This window comes from Talpa occidentalis, unplaced genomic scaffold, assembly GCF_014898055.3.
Source record: "Talpa occidentalis isolate TD23 unplaced genomic scaffold, MPIMG_talOcc4v2.1 talOcc4.17, whole genome shotgun sequence".
Lineage (NCBI taxonomy): Eukaryota > Metazoa > Chordata > Mammalia > Eulipotyphla > Talpidae > Talpa > Talpa occidentalis.
Genome location: NW_023601754.1, coordinates 39,901,067 through 39,921,484, shown reverse-complemented (window position 1 = coordinate 39,921,484; position 20,418 = coordinate 39,901,067). Strand labels below are relative to the sequence as shown.

Here is a 20,418-nt window from a genome sequence, read left to right as displayed (position 1 = left end):
GTGAAGAAAGGACTGGAAGGGACCAGAGGGCATGCAGGGGACAAGAGTGAGGCTGGCAGCCTCCACTGCGGGTGGCCCATGTGTGGAGTGCCTTTGGGACAGGGCCACCTGGGCTGAGCTGATGCCCTAGCACCGGCACACAACGCAGATTGAAGTAATGATTTCAACTTGCACACCAAGCCAAGAAGAAACCGATTTCTGCTGGTGTACAGTGGGTGCAGGTTTCACAAAGAAAAGCTCTGCCCAGTGGACAGAATCTTCAGAGGCCGCAAACCAGGTTCTTTTTCTCCTGGGGGGAAAACCTCATGGGTGTGGCATCGCCCCAGGCAGGTGGGAGGGGGGCAATGACCTCATCAGGCCCTCAGCTCTCACTCAAGGGGCCTTCTGGGGCTTTAGAGAGGTGAAGAGCCCGCAACTTCGTCATTCAGTGCTGGGCTAATCAATCAGAATGTTTGACGTGGGCTTTTCCCAGAGTCCCGATTCATAATTTTAAGAATCCTACAACTGCCAAGCTGCTAAAGGTTTCCGGACAGCAGAACAGCTGGTCCCTCTTTCTGAGGGCAGCAGGAAGGGCCGGCTTTCCCCGCCCGCAGGTGGCAGGTGCAGACGTGTCTTCAGAACAGCAGGGACACACCTTGGGCACTGGCACGAGATGGTGTGGCCCCAGGCCACCTGGTCGCTGCGATTCAGTAAGTATTTCTAGAATACTCATCACAATTACTGGATCAACGACCGTTTTCTCAGTGCTTACAATGGCTCAGGAGCAGGGTGGGGTATTCATTTCTCTCCTGCGTCTGGCTGGGCTGGGACAGTGGCACTGGCCATGGCGTGTCCAGCCAGCCGAGGCGTCTTTAGGGCCCACAGCTTGGTGAGTACTGGGCTGTGACAGGGACAGGATGGGGAATGCAACCTCCAAGGAAGGCGAGGGTCGCATCAGTAAGTGGTTTTTACGGCGTGGCGAGGGCTGTCTGGGGACACAAGGGGACGGCGTGCGCTGGCCGGAGAGCAGCTGTCTGCGGGAAAGGAAGGCCGCGCAGGGAGAGGGCGTGGGAGGCGGAGGCTTTGGTTGTATTGCTAACATTTCTTGCATTAAAAATAAAGAAAAGAGAGAATGAGGAAGCAAATTGGTAAAATGTTAACATCTGTTCAATCTGGTGGTAGGCACATGGGTGTCTGTCAAATTATTTTCTGTCCTTTTCAGAATGTTTAAAATATTGCATAATAAAAAGATTTTAAATTAAATTGTGAAAAAAAGAAGAAAAAGAAGAAGAAGAAGAAGAAGAAAGAAAGAAAGGTTCCCACGTCAGAAAAAAGAAGCCACCCTGGAGACCCTGCAGAGGCTGGACTGAAAGGTGGGAGCTTGGCCTTGGGCTCCTGGGTTGGCCCTGGGCTCCTGGGATGAGCCAGCGGGGGAAAGGGAGCTGGTGGGGGACGATAGGAGGAGGAAGGGGAGCAGCATTAGCCCCTGATGCCCTGAGTGGGCAGCCTTCTAGGGGGGAGTCTACAGGCCAACTCCATCTTCCTTCCCACTCAGCTCCCAGAGAACACGCTACCTAGAGTCCCTGCTGCCACACAGCAGGGAGACTTGGGCAATGGCACTGCTGCTGGGTGTCCCTGAATGAATGGGCGGAGAGAGGGGGTCTGGGTAGCATGGAGGATGCAGAGTGCTGGCTCCCAGCTGCCCCCTGGGCAAGCACAGTGGTTCTTAACTAAAGGCTCTGCACACTGGAATCCTCTTGCCACCTCTCATACAGTGGCCAAGAGAAGAAACCGCTAGATTCTAGAAATTCTACCAAGACTACCAGTGCCCGTATGCACATATCCTTTGAGGTAGTATTTGCATTTTAAGGAGCTTTTCCTCCTGCTGGATACTTGGGCACATGAGCAGTGAGAGGATAAACAAGGCTGCTTGTGGCAGGATGGACGGCAATAGCAGATGACAGGAAACAGCCCAAATGTCCATCCACAAGGGGCAGGAGAGGACTCTCATGCATCCACAAGATAGAATGGTTTGCAGGCATAAAGAATGAAAATGCATTTTATGCACTGCTATGGATAGTTCTCAAAGACTATTGAGTGAAAAAACGGGGGACGCACAACAGTGCGTGTGATATGCCATTAAAAAGAAGAGGAATACTTGTAAGTGTTCACGTGTGTATGTAAGATTAACAGGACCACGGGACTGCTAACAGTGGCTGCTTCTGCAACAACACTGGGTGGTTGGGAGTCAGAGGTGGGCTTTTGTAGCCTTTGAATTTCACACTACTTTTCAAAAAATAGAAAATAATACTCACTGGCCCATTCCTCTGAGTTTGCTGGGCTGCTCCGGGGACTAGTGCTGACCTGGCTCTGGGTTACTGATGGTCTCCAAAGGACACAGCTCTCTCCTCAGCCCACACCCAGACAGCTTTCCATTTGGTCTGTAGAGGCCAGCTACTCCCTCGGGTGAGAGTCTGGGCTTGGGGAGGGAGCTGCCTGGGCCTGCGGCCTTGTTGCTCGCTTATCTGTGAACCAAAGCCCCTGGGCTGCACCTCCTGAGGAGGTCTCCGGCCTGCCCCTGCACCCCCAGGCCATGTACCCGACTACTTTTTCACCTCAAGCCAAACTGAGGTGGGTTTTCTGTCACTTGCCACCAAAAGATTCCAGGCAAATACAAACCCTGATGATTTCTTCATCAAGACCATCACTGGTTGAGAATGACTCCCCTCGAGGGTGTGGGTAATGTGTGCACGGAGCTCCCTGCTGCAGCAAAAGAGGCAGCCCCCCCCGGGCAGCTGTCTGCTTGCGCCCCTAACTGCCTGCGTGTGCAGGGTGGGGGAGGGCTGTGCGGGGAAGGGGCTCCCCATGGACAGCTGGGGAGGTGCACACCTGTAGCAGACATTCTCCGTGCAGGGGTTGTGGGCTCGGACGATGATGAAGACGTGCTGGAAGTGCGAGCGGATGTTCTTGGGCGTGAAAGGCAGCGCCCCAGGCTCCTGGAAGATGATGGTGACGATGTCATTTCCTATGTGCCTCTTCCGCAGTAGCTGGTCAAGGGCAAGCAGAGGGGCAGCGTCACAGGTTGTTCTCGAAGGGTCCCCCCATCACTGTCTCCCTGTTCCACCTGGGTCAGGTCATGTCCCTCCCTGCCCTGAGCCTGCCTGTGGTTCCATCTCTGGGTAAAGGACAATCACCGCATGGCCCTGGGGTCAGGTGGGGTGGGGGGGTGCACCCCTAACATCTCTTCCCACTCTCCCCCTCTGCTCCGGCCACAGGCCCCCGGCTGCTGTGCCACAAGTCTTTCCTCCAGGCATCTGCACTGGCTGTTCCTTCTACCTGGAACATTCTTCCCCCAGGTCCCCACATGGCTCCCTCACTCCCTCCCTTCTTCAGGCCTTGGCTGCCATGTCACCTTCCCATGGAGGCCTTCACTGTGTTATCCAAGGTCTCAGCCCCTCCACCTGACCCCCCCCCCCCACCTTGCAACAGTTAACAACAAGAGGCCCAGAGGAGCTGTTCAGTGCTCCTTTCTTTTCTCGACGGTCTCTCCCCACCCACAAAAGTGTATGCACCATGAAGACAGGATTTGTCTGTTTTGTTCAGTGCTCCCTGCTTCTCCTCAGTGCTGAAAACAGTGCCCAGCACACAGCAGGGGCACCGCAAACATTTATTGGAGGGGCCGGGCGGCAGCCTCTGATTTGTTCAAAGTCATGCGAGGAGTCAGACCGCAGGCAATGCCCAGATGCTGGGCTGAGGGGGCTGGGGCAGCTGCCACCTGCTGGCCCGCGGGAGCTCTGTCCTCTGGCCATTGTCACAGTCTCTGAGAAGGGCTGTTGTCTCTGCAGGCTATGATGGGATTGGGGGGTTCTGTGTAGCTGCTGAATCACACTGCTCTTAGGTACGCAAGTTCAGCCTTCTCAGAGCTATTAAGAATCCAGGTTGGGCCATGAGCTCTACAGACAGGAGCACCCATGAGGGGCCCAGGTGAACCCCAGACACACTTTGCACGACTGAACTGCCAGTGCTTTACGGATGTGTGTGTTAAGCTGGATGAAAATGCTAGACAACGCACCCGCTTACTGCGGTCGACACTGCTGTTTTCCATCCACATCTGAACTCGCACTCTCATTTAATCTTCATGACAACCCTAGGAGGCCTGAACTCATCCTGCCCTTTCACGGAAGACAAAACCTGGGCTCGCAGTGGCTGCATGACTTGCCCTTCAGCGTCACGGGTGGAGAGAGACAGGACCCCACTTCTGCTGGAGGCTACCCCCAAATGCCCAGGCACTCGGACCCTTCCTGGGCTTTTCCCAGGTGGGGTCCTGCCTCACGCTCTGGTTTTGTGCGTGAGTGCAGGGAGCTCTTCTGAGGACCCCGAGGCCAGGGCCCTGTCATTCTGCCTGTTTTACAGAGCGGGGACGCAAGGCTCGGAGAGGAGAGAGTGGGAAAGGAAGACGTGGACTCAGGCCCATTTCTGAGTCCAATGCTCTTAACACCACACTGTTTGGTTGCTCCCGGCACCCCTTCCTCCTGTCAAAGTCACATCCATGCCCTTTGGGAAAGTATCTCCCTCATCTCTGTCTTGTTTCAAGTTGAGCTGATTCCGCTCACCCTCTCTGGGCTGGGCATGTGCTTCAGCCATCCCAACCACACCTCAGGTCCAGGGACTAGCATGTAAGTGGCCCAACCAGGTTCGGCCCTGAAAAGAACAGCTCTTTCCCCCGGGGTGGCTCTGCTGATGGGACGTCACTGGAGGCACATGTGCCACTACTTGTGACTTGTGCTAAGGCAACCATGAAGAGAAGCAGAGGGAGAAATGGACAGGATTCCCAACGCTATTTGAGTGCCTGGATCCAGTCATACCTAAAGCTAGCCCCCTCCCAGCACTTTAGATTATAGGACTCAGTAACCCCCACTTTCCTTATGCCTGTTTGGTTTACCTTGCTGTCACTTGCATTCGAAAGAGTGACTGACTCACTCTTCTTCATTGGACCCCTGATGACTCAAGAGTTTGATGGGAGTTGGGTAGCTAGGTGCACCAGGGTGCTAGAACAACACAGACATCAAGTGACACCTGTTCTAGTTTCCAACCCTCAAGGGAAATGACTGTGGGGCAGAGGTTCTCTAAGGCCAAAGGCATCCATCAGCCATACAGGAGAGTCCCAAGGGAGCCACGCCAGGCAGGCACCCGGCAAAAGCCATTGGGAGGGAGAGCACCTTGGGGGTCAGCTGTGCACCGATGGAATCATCTGGGGCTCCTGCCCTGGGCCCCACTGACCTGCTGCCTGTTGTTGGGGGTGTAAGGGAGCAGGGTGGAGACGTGGAACATGATCTCGTAGTCCTGGTACGTCGTGTAGAGGGAGTGGGTTCCCGTGGAGTCGGCTGAAACAGAAACACCAGTCAGCGCCACGGTTCTAAAACCACTGGGCTCTTGCCATGTCCCACACACCATCTGTGCTAGTTTTTAACTTGATGTTTTCACTTAACTCCACTCTTGAAAATTAAATGAATTTTGAGAAAAAGGAAACCTTATGTTATACACCCACTGGATTGGGACAAATTTTCTAGTCTAACAGTACCAAGGGTTGGTGAGGATGTGGCGCAACTGGAACTGTAGATGTGGCTGGGCAGGTGTGTAACTTGGTAGAACCACTTGGGAAAACTTGTTAGTGACATCTGTTAAACCTGGTGGCACAAGGGGTTAAGACATAACCTATGAAGCTGTCCATAGTCCCTGCAGGGAGATACCCACATGGCACAGCAGACCTCTCCTGACTTGCCCTCTGTTCCCCTCAGCAGTGTGTTTCTGTAGATCTGCCTGTTCTGTTCCCCACTCTGTGTCTGGTGAAACCTCTCACCCCCCTGCATCTCTGGCCTGTGCCCCAGTTCTTATATGTATAAATAAATCATTTTTTTTTTAAAAAAGATTTATTTATTTATACAAGCACTGGGTACAGTCAGAGGTGCAGGAGGGTGAGAGAATTCACCAGAGCCAGAGCGGAGAGTAGAAGAGGCAGAGTGACGAAGTACACTGCTGAGGGGAGCAGCGGGCGGCAGGAGAGGTCTGCACGCCATGTGGGACCCTCGCCCAGCAGCGAGGGATCGAACCGGTGCTACAGAGGCTGCGGGCAGCTTCATAGCCCAGTGCTCAAGCGCTGAGCCAATGGGGAGGCCCATAAATAAATAAATCTTAAAAACAAAAAACAAAAAACCTGGAGCTAGGCTGAACGGAGCACTCAGCACTTCCTCTTCCAGGACCACAGCCCACAGAGATCAAACACATGTGCCTTGCGATATGGGTGCAAGTTTACTCAAATGTCAGTCAAAACAATAGATAAACTTGTGTATTCAAATTGTGGAAAGACCCAGCCATGAAAGGGGCGAGTTAGCACACCACGTGGGTGTGCTAGGCTGAGGGGGGCCACACACTCAGGGGTGCTCACGTCCACTCACAGGGAGGCACATCAGCAAAAAAACTAGGAAGAAGAAAATGATGGCGAGGACCCAGACTGTGGTGAGCTCTAATTTGAGAAGGCGTATGGCAGGGAGAAGCATACCCAATTATTGGCCCTCCTTTCCAGAGGGGGAAACTGAGGTGCAGGACGTGACTTGCAATGCGACTGTGGACTGGAACGCCAGGCAGTCTGACTCCTCAGTATTTCTTAATAGTACTCAGTGTTGCCTACTAAGGGTTTCACACTCCTCACAGGAAACAGATCCAAATCCCTAATCTTTAGCCCTAAAGGCCCTGGATGATGGGGTCCCTGCCTGCCTCCCTCACTTCATCCTCCACATTAATTCCCAGACCGCAGGGCCTTTGCTTGTACTGTTCTGCTCACTTGGTGAACAGAACTTTGCTTTTCCTGCTCCTTCTTTGCCCATTTTGGTTCAACTTCTCCCTTTCAGGCCACATGTTCTCAAGCGAACCTCCCCAGCCCTGACACGAGGCCAGTTTCCCTAGATAAGCTCATCTCGTCCTGAAGTGCTCCTCCCTGCCCAGGGAGTCTCGCAGCACACGAGTGACCACACCAGCCATGCTGCAGTAACCGCTGGCGTCACCCTCACCCATGGGAGTACTCCCCGTGCCCTGTGGGGACTCTGCTACACCAGCTGTTTACAAGACCACTGCTGTATCCCCTGAGCTATAGGAGCCACAGGTCAGCTCTGGTCAACTGCAGGTGCTGGGGAAACGGTGGATAAAACAGGCCAAGGAGTCCCTGTCCTTGCAGGCATATGTTCTTGGGGACAAGCTGTGACAGGTGAGGACACCAAAGCTGTGGGCGGCCAGTGCTAGAGTCCAGCAACCCTATAGCACCCCTGCTTCTTAGCTGGGGAGACTGGCGAGGAGCCCTGGGCGCCCAGGTTCTCCTGAGGAAATCCGCTCCCCACAGAGCGGACACTCAGCAGTGCTAATTCTCTTTCTGGCTCCGTGCTAGGCAGCCGATCCTCACAGGCTTCTGGTGAGGGGCATGACTAAGGGTGTCACTGAGGAGGAGCCCAGCCCAAGGAGCGGTCATCTGAGAAGGGGGATAATAAGCCCCCGATTCCACTTGTCTGAATGTACTTCCCCTTTAGTGGGGCAGGAAACTGTGTCACAGCAAAACAACAGCACTGCTCACACTGCCCTGCGTGTGGTGGGAGGCAGCTGCCCCAGCACGCGCGTGCGCATAAGGTCCTCCCTGACCTGAGGGGGTGGGGGTGCCAAGGCTGGGGTGTTCAGTTTAACACCATGCTCCCCAGGTAAGCCCAAGTATTGCCCTCGCTTTACAGAGGAGGAAACTGAGGCAGAGAGAGGGAAAGACACTGTCCAGGTCCACAGAGCTGGCAACTGGCACGATATGCTTCCTCCCCCACTGCCTCCTTCAGCAGAGTAGGTGAAGGTGGTGACGCCACAGGCACCTGCTTAAGACCTGACTCATCTCTCTAAGCTGAGTCTCCTCATCCAGATGAGGAAACTGAGGCTTCGTGAGGTAAGGTGCCCATCTCCAGCAGCCCACCTCAAGGTCAATAGCAGTCCTGCCCCAGGGAGCCGTGACCCAGATCAGGATGCCCTGAAACATCCCCTGAAACTATTCATCGTGAAACACTTCAACCCTGGACACCTCACACAGACACGAGAAATGCCGCATCGGCTACGTCGTAGCTACCAATCCCCTTAAGAAAGAAATCGCCCCCGATATTCTAACGTGACACTCATTTTCCAGCTTATGCAGCCTCTCCCTGGAAGGGGAACCACTGTCCTGGACATTGTGCCTGTTTTCCTCCGCTTCTCTCCAGTGCTTTACGGGAGATGACCCCCGCTCCGCACACAGCATAGGGTGCAGCGTGCTCTGAGAGTAACCATCGTGTCATGAGCATCTTCGGGTGCCCACTCTTCTGAGGCCCCAGCCGTGTGCAATATGAAGCAGAAACTGAGGCTCAGCTGGTCGTCATCACCGTGACACAGCACCCTGCTAGGTGCCCACACCAGCTCAATGGCTGCCAGTGCATGGGGCGCCGCCCAGGCTCTGCAGGTGTGGACACGCAGGACCGGTCTGGCGCGCACATGCACGTGCCCGAGTCCACATTGAGGGGAGTGTCTTTGCCTCTCACTAGATGAGGCTGTACCCTCTGCCTGCCCACCAGTGGGCTCCCCATGCCCCTGTCTCACCTTGGCATGACCAGGCCTTATGGCTGTGGCCCGTGGGTGGTGGGCGACAAAGGATCCCCGTGACCTCCCTGGCTCCCCCACGAGGCCGAGCAGCCACTTACTCTTGACGTCCAGCTGGGCGGCATACTTGGTGAATCCCTTCAGGCAGACCTTCTCCCCGATGAGGGACAGGAACTCCTCAAAGGCAGGGCCCGCCCCCTCGTTGTTGTACATCTCCTCCTCGGAGCTCTGGCCCGCCTTGCAGTAGAGGATGCCCACCTTGTGCTTCCGGCAGAGCTGCGGAGGCAAGAGCGACTTTAGGAAGGGCGGCCAGGCCGAGAGGTGCAGGAGGGAACGAGGCTGCGGGGTCATGGAAGAATTCAGCACCACAGCCAGAAAGGAAGGAAAAAGCAATGGGGTGTGTCCCTGTCCCCACCCCCTCCTCATTCCAGAAGGCAAGACAAGGTGTCCATGCCGCCCGTTCTTGTTCTTCCCACAGAGGCTGGCGAGGCCGCTCTGTCAGCTCAAAGAGTTGCTTGGCCGGCAGCCCACAGGAGGTGGACTGGAACTGGTTATTTTGTGAAAGGGAATTCGGGAAGGTTCAGGACTCAGGAAAGTCAATGCTTTTTTATTTATTTATTTTTTTTATTATTTATTTATTTATTTAATTTTTATTTTTTTAAATATTTATTTATTTATACAAGCACTGGGTACAGTCAGAAGCACGGGAGGGTGAGAGAATTCACCAGAGCCAGAGCGGGGAGCAGAGCAGGCAGAAGGACCAAAGTACACTGCTGAGGGGAGCAGCGGGCAGCAGGAGAGGTCTGCGCATCATGTGGGACCCTCTTCCGGTGGCTGGGGAGCAGCCAGGGATCGAACTGGCACCTCAGAGGCCGCAGGCAGCTTCGCAACCCAGCGCTCAACCGCTGCGCCACCGGGGAGGCCCAATGCTTTTTTTTTAAATGAAGTTTAGGAATTGGGTCTCCAGTGTTCGTCTCTGCATCACTGATCCCGGAACCTGGTCCCCAGTGACTAAATGGTGGACAGACCTGACCCTAGCACAGGCCGGTCAGACATTCTCCTGGGACCGCGAGGCAGCTGGCCGTGGTCTGATGTGACTGTCATTCTAACAGTGACCCTGGAAGCTGAGGGAGGGCCAGGGAAGCCGAGGAAGCCAGTGTGCACAGAGGGGTGTGCAGGCCTGCACACACACACACCTGGCAGCTGTCTCACCCCAGACTATTTCCCTCTTAAGACCCAGTCACATCCTGTTCTTGGCACCCCAGAATTTTCTAAAGGACCCATCCTTTTACTGAAATTGGCATAGTGTGCTGTCTTGGGAGGGGGGTGCGTGACCAAGACAGAGAGACCAGGTTTGGAGCGGGGGTGTAGGCTGTTGCCCCAGTGGCCCCCCCACCCTGGCCCCGGCTCACCCCTTGCTCGTCGAGCTTCAGCAGCTGCTCCGTCACCTTGGGGGTGTTGAGAGCCAGTCTCAGGCAGTGGATGTTGAGCTCAGGGATGACGTACTCTAGCGCGTCCTTCAGGGGGAGGCCCCGCCCGGTCCCGTGCTTGGTGGCAGTAGGCGTGGCGTCCTCCAGGATGGAGCCCCGCAGGGTGATAAGCTGTTCGAGGGAGAGAAGGGAAGGTTAGGAGAAGCTCAGAACAGGGGGGTCCTGTCCCCAAAGTGACACGTGCCATGGTCGGAAGCCCCGGATCTGGGCTAGGACTTGAACATGCTGCCTCCCGGCTGTGTGACCTTAACCAAATGACTTCCAATTTCTGAGCTTCAGCTTCTTCTTTCGTGATGTATCATAACTCCAGGGTGGTGCTGGGAGGACTCAAGACAATGGACAGAACATACTTTCATTTGTTCAACAAATATTGACCGAGAGCTTCTTAAATGCCAGCGCTGGGGGGCAAAGCAAAGACCCCCTCCTCCGGGAACTGACATTCGAGCGAGGAAAGAGATCATGCCAGACAGAAGTATGATAGATGACCCAGCTCCACAAGGTGGCCACTCAAACGGACACTCTCACTGTCATTACAATAATATTTACAGGAACATGCTACTGTGAGCTCTTATGTAAAACATCTGCCTGTCCTGGACAATGGCACCATCTAGATCTGTGGCACTGGTTTTCAACCTAGTTCCTAACAAAGTCATCACTGGTGGTTCTGATTCAGTGTGTTGGTGGTGGTGGGGTGTCCATGAAAACATGCGCACAAATATGTATACATACATATACATATTTGTGCACATGTATGTGCACACGTGTGTGGACACAGAGTTTTAATATCACATGGGTGATTCTGATGTGTAGTCAGGCTGAAAACTTCTAATCAAGTCAATCATGGCCATTTTATTTCCCTTCCCGAGAGGTTGCTGTCCAAATTTTTCCTACAGCTGGCCACAGTTCCAACACTGTAATATAAGGTGTGTTAGGGGCCTGGAGAGGTCTTTTAGGCCAGATTTCCCTCCCTGGGAAAAGGAAAGCCCCTTTCTACCCATCCATTTCTTTTGGCTAGGGACATTGGTGTGAGGATAAGATGCTTGGCGCTGTGGCAGCCACCTTGCGATCATGAGGAAAGAGGTGATTAAAAAAAAATAGTCCCAGGGAAGTTGATCCTTGCAGCTGCCTACTTTCAGACTTCTTGTGAGAAAATTAAATAACCCATTTGCTTTGGCTGTGGTTAGTCAGGTTTTCTGTTACTCTGCAGATGAAGCAATTTCTAACTGCTAGAATCTTAGTGATGAGCCGCATCAATGAAAGGGCAGTTTATTTCATGGCGTTCCAGGTACTGAAGTGTTATCTAACTATATGCACTAGTCCGATCGGGGTGCTTTTAATATCTTCATTTCACAGATGAGAAAACTGAAATTCCAAGAGGTTAGGTGCCTTGTCGAAGGTCACCAGCACTATGTGGCTGAACCAAGACTCCGAGCCAGGCCAGACTTCTCCAAAGCTCAGCACATTAACCCCCTTGAATTCTTCCTTTTACTGGGAAGTATATTCCACATACAGAAAAAACACACAGCACATGTAAGTGCAACTAAAGGAATTCTCACAGAGAGAACACTTGGGGACTCGCTACTAGATGAAGAAATGCAACACTCCCAGCCCCCAGAAGCCCTTTTGTGCCCCTCTCCTGCTCTCTACCCTGACTTCTAATGTCCTAATTTAGTTCTGACTTTTTTGAGTGTCATGCTCACTGTTTCTTTAGTATGTGGCTTCTTTCTCTTAGTCCTGTGGATATGAGAATCGATATCATTGCTGCAAGAGGCTGACGTTTTAACACAACGGATTCATCGGTCCTCCCGCTCACGGGCATGGACGTGGCTCCCGAATCTGATGACTGTGGACAGTGCTGTTATGATCCTTTTGAGCAGCACCTCTCAGTGCATGTGAACACATTTTCTTGTGGGTTTATACCCAGGAGAGAAATTGCTGGATCACCAGGCATGATAATCTTGAATTTTACTGAACTGCCAAATAGTTTTCCATGAGGCTGGACCAATTTACACCCTGCTAGCTGTGTCTGGAGGCCCCTGTTGTTTCGCATCCCCACGAACACTGGCTCACGCTTCCATCCATACATACATATGTGTTGCTGGCCCCCATTTTATGCACGCTCTGGGCTGGGCACAGCTGCTCCAGCACTCCAGTGAGAAGACTGCAACAGTGCAAGGAAAAAAAATCCTCCCCCTGAGGGGAATGTTACAAGCACCTGAACTACACTCGGGGCTATGGTTCAGAGATTGAGGATCCGTGTTAACTGAAAAAATACACTCCCCCTAAGTCAACAGACACAGGAGGAGACAAAAACAATGTGTCATGACATCACCTGGAAGCACACGGCCCACCCTTGCCAAACAGGGCCTGGGCAAGAGGCATGCGTGAAAGGAATGGAATGATCTCGTGGCTGGGAGTTCCCAGCTCCGGCCCCAGTGGTGAATAAACAAACAAATTTCTCTTAGGATAAGCAGCGCAGTCTTGAGCGTAATCATGAATGAAATGCAATGATGTCAGGCACTTTTTAACCCCCGCAATCTGGGTGGCTGGGCGTTGTGGGTTTCAGGCACCAAAAGGAGCTTTGCCTTTGTATCCTGCTGACTGCCCCGCAGCGCCCTCTGCTGGGGCTGGGGGTCAGCATGGACCAGAAATCCTCACTCTTCCAGCCTGCACGTTTGGCCCTGACAACCTGACTGAGGGCCACTACTTCAAAAGCTCTCAGTGATTCCTTCTTCCCCAGGGATAATAGGGTACTGACAAGTCGCAATGAGCAGCACCCTCTGCTCTCTGCCTTGGGCTGTCCACGGCCACCTTCTATCTGGACTGTGCCCACAGCCTCCCAGTTTCCGGCTTCTGCCCCTGTCGCTGCCCCACCCCAGTCCCTGCCTCCATGAGGCAGCTGGAGTCGGATCATATCTCTCCCCTGCTCAGAGTCTGTTAAGGGCTTCGCATCTCTCTCAGAATAAAATCTAAACTCACTGCACAGCCTTCTGGGCCTGTGGCCTGATCCTGACCACACTGGCGCTGTCTTGTCGAAGGTAACCAGTCAGGTGAGCGATGAAAAGGCCTTGGGAGCGCCAGGAGGAGGTTCCTGTTCGCACAGGTTGTCCTCTGCGGCTCCCGACCCAGGCGCGCCCCTCTCGCTGTGGTGGGTGATGGGAGAACCCTGCAAGAACTTTCCCTGGGAGGTCCCTTGGCAGTTGGTCGGCCTGGGTTCAAATCCTGGTTCAGCTCCTGCCCTGGCTGGGTGACCCCAGGCAAGCGGCTTAATTTCTCTGGGTCTGTGAAATGGGGATTACGGTGACTACGTCAAAGGGCTGGAAAGCTGTAATAAGATAATTCCCACTCGCTCAATATGTGCTAGCTGCTACCGTATGTATGTGTATCAAATATATAAAGTCACACACGTAGTTAACATTTTTTAAATTTTTAAAGCTTAAATAGGATGCTCCAGTTGGCTCCCCAATCTTGCCACCACTTAACAGTAAGCTTTGGAGATCATCTGTACACACACACACACACACACACACACACACACACCCTACTGAACCCACAAGAGATCCCAACAGACTCAGCATTATTACACTTGCTTTTTCACCCAATACAAGACTCTCCCTTTTCTACTTTACACACATGTGCTGTTTTAATTCCCAGCAATGAGCAACTGCTATTTTCTAAATCAGAAAACAAAACAAAGAAAATGCAAATCCAAAGCTCTAACCTTAGCAAAACTAAGGTCCCTCAAAACCTCATGTTTGCTTGGCTAAAGGGAACCGGCTGGTCCTGGTGTGCCTGAGAGTGCCTCGCTGATTGGGGGCCCTGTGTCCCGGGTGACGGTGCCAGCAAAGGGGCTCAGCACAGGGCAGTCTTGGCCTCTGGCTCATCCTGCCCAGGCTCGGGGCTGGGGGCCCACATTTAGGTACATGGTGCCAAAGCCCAGCTCCAAGTCTGTTCCCACCCCTGTGGGGAGCGCGGTGCTGCCAATGCTCACATCCCATCTGCCGGGAGCTCGGGCCCACTCTTGATTGTCTGCTTGGCGGCTGGGGGTGGCCATCTGGGATGGGCCAGCCGGCTGGCTTGGAAAACAGCCTGGGCCCTTCGCTCTGGCCCGAGGCCTTCGTTTGCAGGAGCTCGAGACATGTGCATGTGGACAGAAGGACAGGACTCTGTCACTGAGCCCAACGCTTGCTGCCCAGCATGGTCCTCTGGCCCCACAGGAGCGACAGCCAGGACAGTACCTGGTGCCCAGAGCAGCTACTGCCCGGCCACCAACCTTGTGCTGCCACCTCAGGGCGTGAGTCCAAGAGACGCTCCCCGCCGCTCCAAGAGACAGGAAATGGCATGAGTCTATTTTACAGACGCAGAAACTGAGGTGCTCACAGGGAAAGCCACCTGCCCAAAGTCACAGGGCCAGGGAGTGGCACGGCTGGACCGAACCCAGGGCTGTCTATTCCCAGAGGCAGAAACCAACCAAGCAAACAGGTAGCGTGGTGCGTGGTTAGCAGCACAGCAGCCTGGGTCCCGGCCAGCTCTGCCATGGGGGGCCCCAACACGTGGTTCTTGCTTAGCATCCTCCTCTACAGAATGGAAATAATAAAGGGTCCTGTGTCATGGGATGGCCAGTGATATATAAAGCACGTGTGCCTGGCAGGAATGGGCTAGAAGTGTTTCCGCACACGGACTCTGTTGGGAACAGTCCTCGTGCTATTAGGACCTCTGGGCTGTGGCCCTTGGCTCTGTCTCCATGACAGGAGGGGCCTTGAGAAGAGGCGAGGCAGGCCCTGCTGGCCACTGCCCTGCCCACTCCAGCCCCAGACAGTGAGGCCTGGGAGGTCAAAGTGCCCAGAAAGCGGCTCTGTGGGGGCTGGGCGCAGGCTGAGTCTGAGTGGCACCCATGTGTGAGGGCAGAGGAAGGGGCACTGGTGGCCGTGACCCTCACATGGGGTCCAGGATTCCAGGCTCACAGGCATGTGACGGCAGCACAGCAGACTGCGACTTTCCGGGATGACTCACTCACTGGACTCTCTCCTCAAGTGCCAGGCCCAGCACCGCCTACCCAACACGTGTGACCCCACCCAGCCCACACCATGGACCCGGGAGACCTCAATGCCCAAGGGGGAGAGACTCTGAGGGAAGGAGTCAGGTACCCCAGGTTTCACAGCACTGAGTGGCAGAGCTGAGACCTACGCCAGTGCCCTGCCTCAGGACCTTGGTGGTGGCTGTCCCCTCTGCCCTCAGAACCCTTCTCATCTCCTGAGGGTCTTTATCCAGATGTCATCCTCCCAGAAGCACCTCCCTTGACCATCATCTAAACCTCCGGCTCCTCACACTTCTCAGCCCTTTCTTCCTTGCTTACTTCCCCATCATCACTCACCACCCTGTCAACAGGGTATCTGTGCCCCACAAGTGAGCCCCACAAGCACCTCTGCTGTCTGATGTGCTACCGCCCCCTCAGCACCTGGCCCAGGGCTGGTAGGTGGCAGCGCTGAAGGATCTCAGTGGAGTGGGTAAAGCCCAGACTTGCGTCTCTGAGCCCTGAGGACCCCATGGAGTCCGAGAGGCAGTGTGGGGTGATGGCTGTAGTGCAGGCCAACTTCCCCACCTGTCACTTGCTGGGGTGCCCTTAACGTCTCTGGGTCTGTTTTGTCTTCTGTAAATGAGGACAAAGACGCCTTCGTCATAGAACTGTCCTGACACCTACTGAGTGCACAGCCATAAAGGCTGCAGAAAGTACCAGACATAACAGTGTTAAGCAGATTTGCAACGCTATAGTCACTGTAATAAATATCATTTATTAGTGTGAATGTCACTGTCCTTTCACCCAACAGCTCTGCCTGTGCCACGCAACAGTCTGAGGCAGGGCGAGCTGTCACTTCTGTTCTGCCCTGGTGTTCATCTGGCCAGAAAGGTGGGAGGGGGCTGGGGAGATGAGGAGCCGGTGGCCACCTGTAGTCTAGGACATGAGGTTTTGGGGCGAGCTCCCCTCAGTTGCCACAGAGCCTCTGTGCCATCCCATTTCCCCCCTAGCGGGAAGGCCCTCAAAAAGGGATGAGACTCGGGCCCTTGATGCAGCATCTGTCAGTTTGGATGGAGCCCAGGCTCAGTTGGGCCCACATCTGAAGTCTCTGGCAGCAGCGGCTTGCTGGGTTCCCATATCTGGGCAAAGGCCAGGGCAGGCCGAGGGGGGTGGGGTTAGGCAAGGGTGGAGGAAGACCCATTTGTGGGGGCTTCTTACTTGGAAAGGGCTTCTTACTTGGATCTTTGGGGCATCTCCCTGAGGTTTTTGCTGAGGAACTTTCCTGGCACCTCCTCCAGGTGGCTCTCATGGAACTGCAGGGCCCTGCCCTGTCCCTGGACACCAGGTGGAGCACACATTTCAGACCTGGCCAATTTCCTTCGTCACCCCTGATGACAATGAATGGCCTGGGGCCTGGGCTTGTGCTTCAAGCTGAGCCTATCAGAGTCCTTTCCAGAGAACCCAGAGCTAACAGTGCCTTCCCTGCGAAGAAGGACAAAGATGTAGAAGATCTGAGCAGTCTCCATTCCCCATGCCATGGAGAGAATGTGGGGGGAGCAGAGGACAGTCACAATGTGAAAAGCAGCAAAGCCAAGGACAGCAGCAAGGAGCGGCGTTCTGGTGACATCACTTGAGCACCTGGATCTAGCTATGCCTGAAGCTAGCCCTACCTGTTCTTACAGTCAGTCACATGGGAACAGTGAATTCTCTCTCTGACTTAATGCCTTTAGAAGTAGAAGCAGATTTCTGTTACTTACAACCAGGGTCTCCCCAATGGCCTTGTTCCCTAGCCACAGCTGATGTTTAATTCAGGGGGAAGCTGTGGCCATGCCAGGACAATGGGATTCTCTGCTCAGAATGAAGAGAGGTGTCAGGAGCTTCTAGAACTGATCGACCCCACGAAAAGAGCCTGCTGCTGAGATCTCCCAATTCCTGCCCTGTAGGGGGCATGCTGCCTTAACTCTTTCCATTCCGCTGGCACCTCTGGACTCCGAGAGAGTTCCTGAAATAAGTCCCCTTTATTTCTTACAGTTCTTATACTACCAGAGTGAATCTCTTCCAAATTTAAGAAATCTTGGGATCTGCAGTCAGACACAGTGGATTCCAATCCTAGGGGGAGGAAGGCATAGATCCTAGACAAGCTGTTGATTTCTGGCTCCTAGTTTTCTCTTCTGTGAAATAGGGAGACTGGCAGGATCGCTCTCCTGAGTGGCTGGGAGGATGACAGGAGAGGAAGCAGGGGAACTGCCTGCCCACAAAGGCGCACAGTGTGAGGGTGTACAGGTGTGTGCGGCGGTTACTCATGGGTTAACACAACAGTGATGGGACCTACCTCGCGGGTGCGGAAGATGATCCTGTACTGGTACTGAGGCCCATGGTCCTTGTGGTCCTCCAGCTTCTCCCGCTTGATGCTCACGGCCACTGGCCCCAGCTTCTCATCCACGCCAAAATAATTGGCATGCTCTGCAAGGGAAGAGCTGGTGAGTTCAGAGTCAGCTCTCTGAAAGGACGGGTGACATCCCCAGGCAGGCTCTTGTGCAACTGTGGGACCCTGGTCACACACGCCACTGCCTGTCACGGTCCCCCTCGATGGGAGACTGCCAGGGTCCCACCTTACTATACCACCTTGGCCCAGTCACAGGACCTACAGTGCTCTCATCTGAGAAATGGGGGCCTGAGAAGTGGGGGCCTCTCAGGGGGCCACCCACAATGCCCAGAACTGACATGAGGGTGGAGTGAAGCTACGAGTATAACTCGCAGAACTGTGCGTGGCAGGAGTAAACCAGCCTCACTGTGGTTATCCTATATTTGCAAGTGGTTTGCTCAGTTTAGCTGCCGATTAGCTCTGGCAAGGTGGTTAAGAACACTGGCGGCTACTATGCCCAGCGAGAAGTTTGTCGTGGAAAAAGGACCATGACTCAGCCCCTGGGCATCGCCTTTCCCAATCATGTTTCCATAGCCCAGGAGACTGGAACTACCGTTTCTCTTATGATGATCACCTTTAACAAGCCCTGGAGAAGGCATCCTGCTCTCTCCCCTAAAATATGGCGCCTTCCTTAGACCCCTTCCAGACAGTTCTTCCTGCTGTATAACCCACAGCTCTGCTTTTGGTGGCTGGATACCCCCCAGAAGTCTGTGTCGATTCAGGTCCCCGAAGTCAGCATCTACCCAGACCTGCCTTCCCTTCAGGGCTGCTGGTGTTTAGCTGATGGCTCCTGTCCTCCGGAGATGCTCTTGGTGGATCAAAGGCTCATTCAAGGCTCTTACAAGGTGTGGTAATGACGGGCCCAGGTCAGGACAGCCGTGGGTTAGCTCCCAGCGGGCCAGAGGACAAATGTTAGACTCCAGTTACCAGCTCATGCCTGAAGCAGTGACAGGGGTTGCTTCTATGTTTTCTACCAATGCATGCCCAGCCCCTTGCAGCCTCCGCCCACCTCGGACACTTAGTAACACTGACCAACCACTAATTTATTTATGGGCTTCCCAGGCTACAAAGACATCACTTTTGGAAAGAAAATGGCTTTTTAAAATTCCACGAGTGCTTCCCACTTACCTGATAAGGAACTAAGCATTTTTTTTTTTTTTTGTGGGACCCTCGCCGGTGGCCAGGGATTGAACTGACGCTGCAGAGGCTGTGGGCAGCCTTGCAACCCAGCGCTCAACCACTGTGCCACCAGGGGAGGCCTGGAACTAAGCATTTTAACGAATAATCTTATTTGATCCTCACCACAATCCCGCCGTGTAGGTGTATTTCTCCATGTGAGGTAAAAGGATGTGTTTTGTGTTAAGTAAAAAATTAATATATATATAAACAAATAGAGAATTGGATTTTGCTGGGGTTAGTCAAGTCCTCTATGGCCTTGTTTTTCGGCTCAAAGAGAGACCCTGTCAGCTTCTTGTACTGATTGTGGCTTCATCCGTTTCTCCCTGTAACCTTATCAGGTTGCTAGGTACACAAAGGTTCGCAACTCCTTGAGTTTCTTGGTGACTTTTAAACAATAAACTTAAAATGGCTCTTCAGTTCTTTGAACAAGTGCCTTTAGCCTTGAAATCTATTTCGTGTGATACTAATCCCTCTCTCCTAGCCTCACCTCCTTTCTCTCAGTTGGCAACTGTCTGGAAATTCTTTTCTCATCCCTTTATTTTTAAGCCGGATCATGTTGTTTTGATGCTGCTACGATCATCTCCATTCCACACAAGAGGGCAGAGGCCAAGGAGTGGAATGGACCATGTAGCAAATACACTGTGAATAGACACCCCAAATCCGGGCTGCCTAACTCCAATGCTGGGGCCCAGAGACCGCAATTCGAGGCCTGAGCAGCTGACTTGAGCTAAGCTGGTGAGGATGCTGCTTTAAAAAAAAAAGTTGCTTACCTGGTTGGCATGGAGTACTAGCTAGCTATCCATTATCTAGTTTTCCCCTTTTATGAGAAACCTTCCATTCTTGGAGAGGGAAAAGAAAGGGACTACGTCTAGCTAAAAATCTGTACTTCCCAGCCTGCCTTGCAGAAAGAAGAGGCCAAAAAACAGAACTGGTTGGATGGGGTTTCTGAGAAAGCTCAGGAAGTGGTTGTTTTGCCGGAAGGTATGCCTTTTTGTCCTTACCCATTCTTCTTTCTTTTCCTGAAGACATGGGTGTGATGGCTGGAGGTCCAGAAGCCTTCTTAGACCATGAGACCAATCGGAGGACTAGCATCCTACTGATGCTGAAAAGTGACCATACCAGACCTGGGTTGTTGCTACTAATCTGGAATTTATTATGTGAGAAATAAACTTCTGTGTAGCTTAAACCCGTAACTGGCAGTTACAAGCAATTTGAATCGCTACAGCTGCCAACATCTAAAAATGAGAACCCACGTCAAAAAATCTGAGTTTCAGGAGAATCTCAAAAAATCAGAAAGGCTGGATACACTGGGTTTGTCTGTATTTGCTGCATGACAACAGTGAGCTGGAGCTAAGCAGGAGCTGCCCTCTGCTCAGTCCTTTCCTGGTGAGCTTCGCTTCTATACACTTCCTGCCTCATCCCTGCAGGAGTGTGGTCTGGTGTGTGGTCTCTGCACTGTGCTACGGTGCCTTCTGGAACTGATTCACTAGCACCAATGACCCCAAGGGTGTAAGAAGCCCATCTTCCCCTGGTGTTAATGCTTCTGAAGATCAACAGCTGCACCTTCAAGAATGATCCAGAATCTACGAGTTCCTCCACTCCTGGGCTCCCATTCTAGGCTTGCCATCGTCCTCTCCTGCCGGGCTACTAGAGCAGCCTCCTCCCTGGCTGCCCTG

At 53.3% G+C, this 20,418-nt stretch overlaps 1 protein-coding gene across 1 annotated transcript in view; it reads right to left on the bottom strand.

Annotated features, from left to right (window-relative positions):
* The window catches only part of SIPA1L3 (signal induced proliferation associated 1 like 3), a 184,316-nt gene that overhangs the window by 62,048 nt on the left and 101,850 nt on the right, over window positions 1–20,418 (bottom strand). Inside the window, exons 7-11 of the mRNA XM_054697137.1 lie at window positions 17,471–17,601; window positions 10,044–10,232; window positions 8,733–8,907; window positions 5,260–5,363; window positions 2,869–3,026 (exon numbers count right to left, since the gene is read on the bottom strand). Coding sequence (XP_054553112.1) covers window positions 2,869–3,026; window positions 5,260–5,363; window positions 8,733–8,907; window positions 10,044–10,232; window positions 17,471–17,601 — 757 coding nt within the window. The remainder of the gene's footprint in view (window positions 1–2,868; window positions 3,027–5,259; window positions 5,364–8,732; window positions 8,908–10,043; window positions 10,233–17,470; window positions 17,602–20,418) is intronic.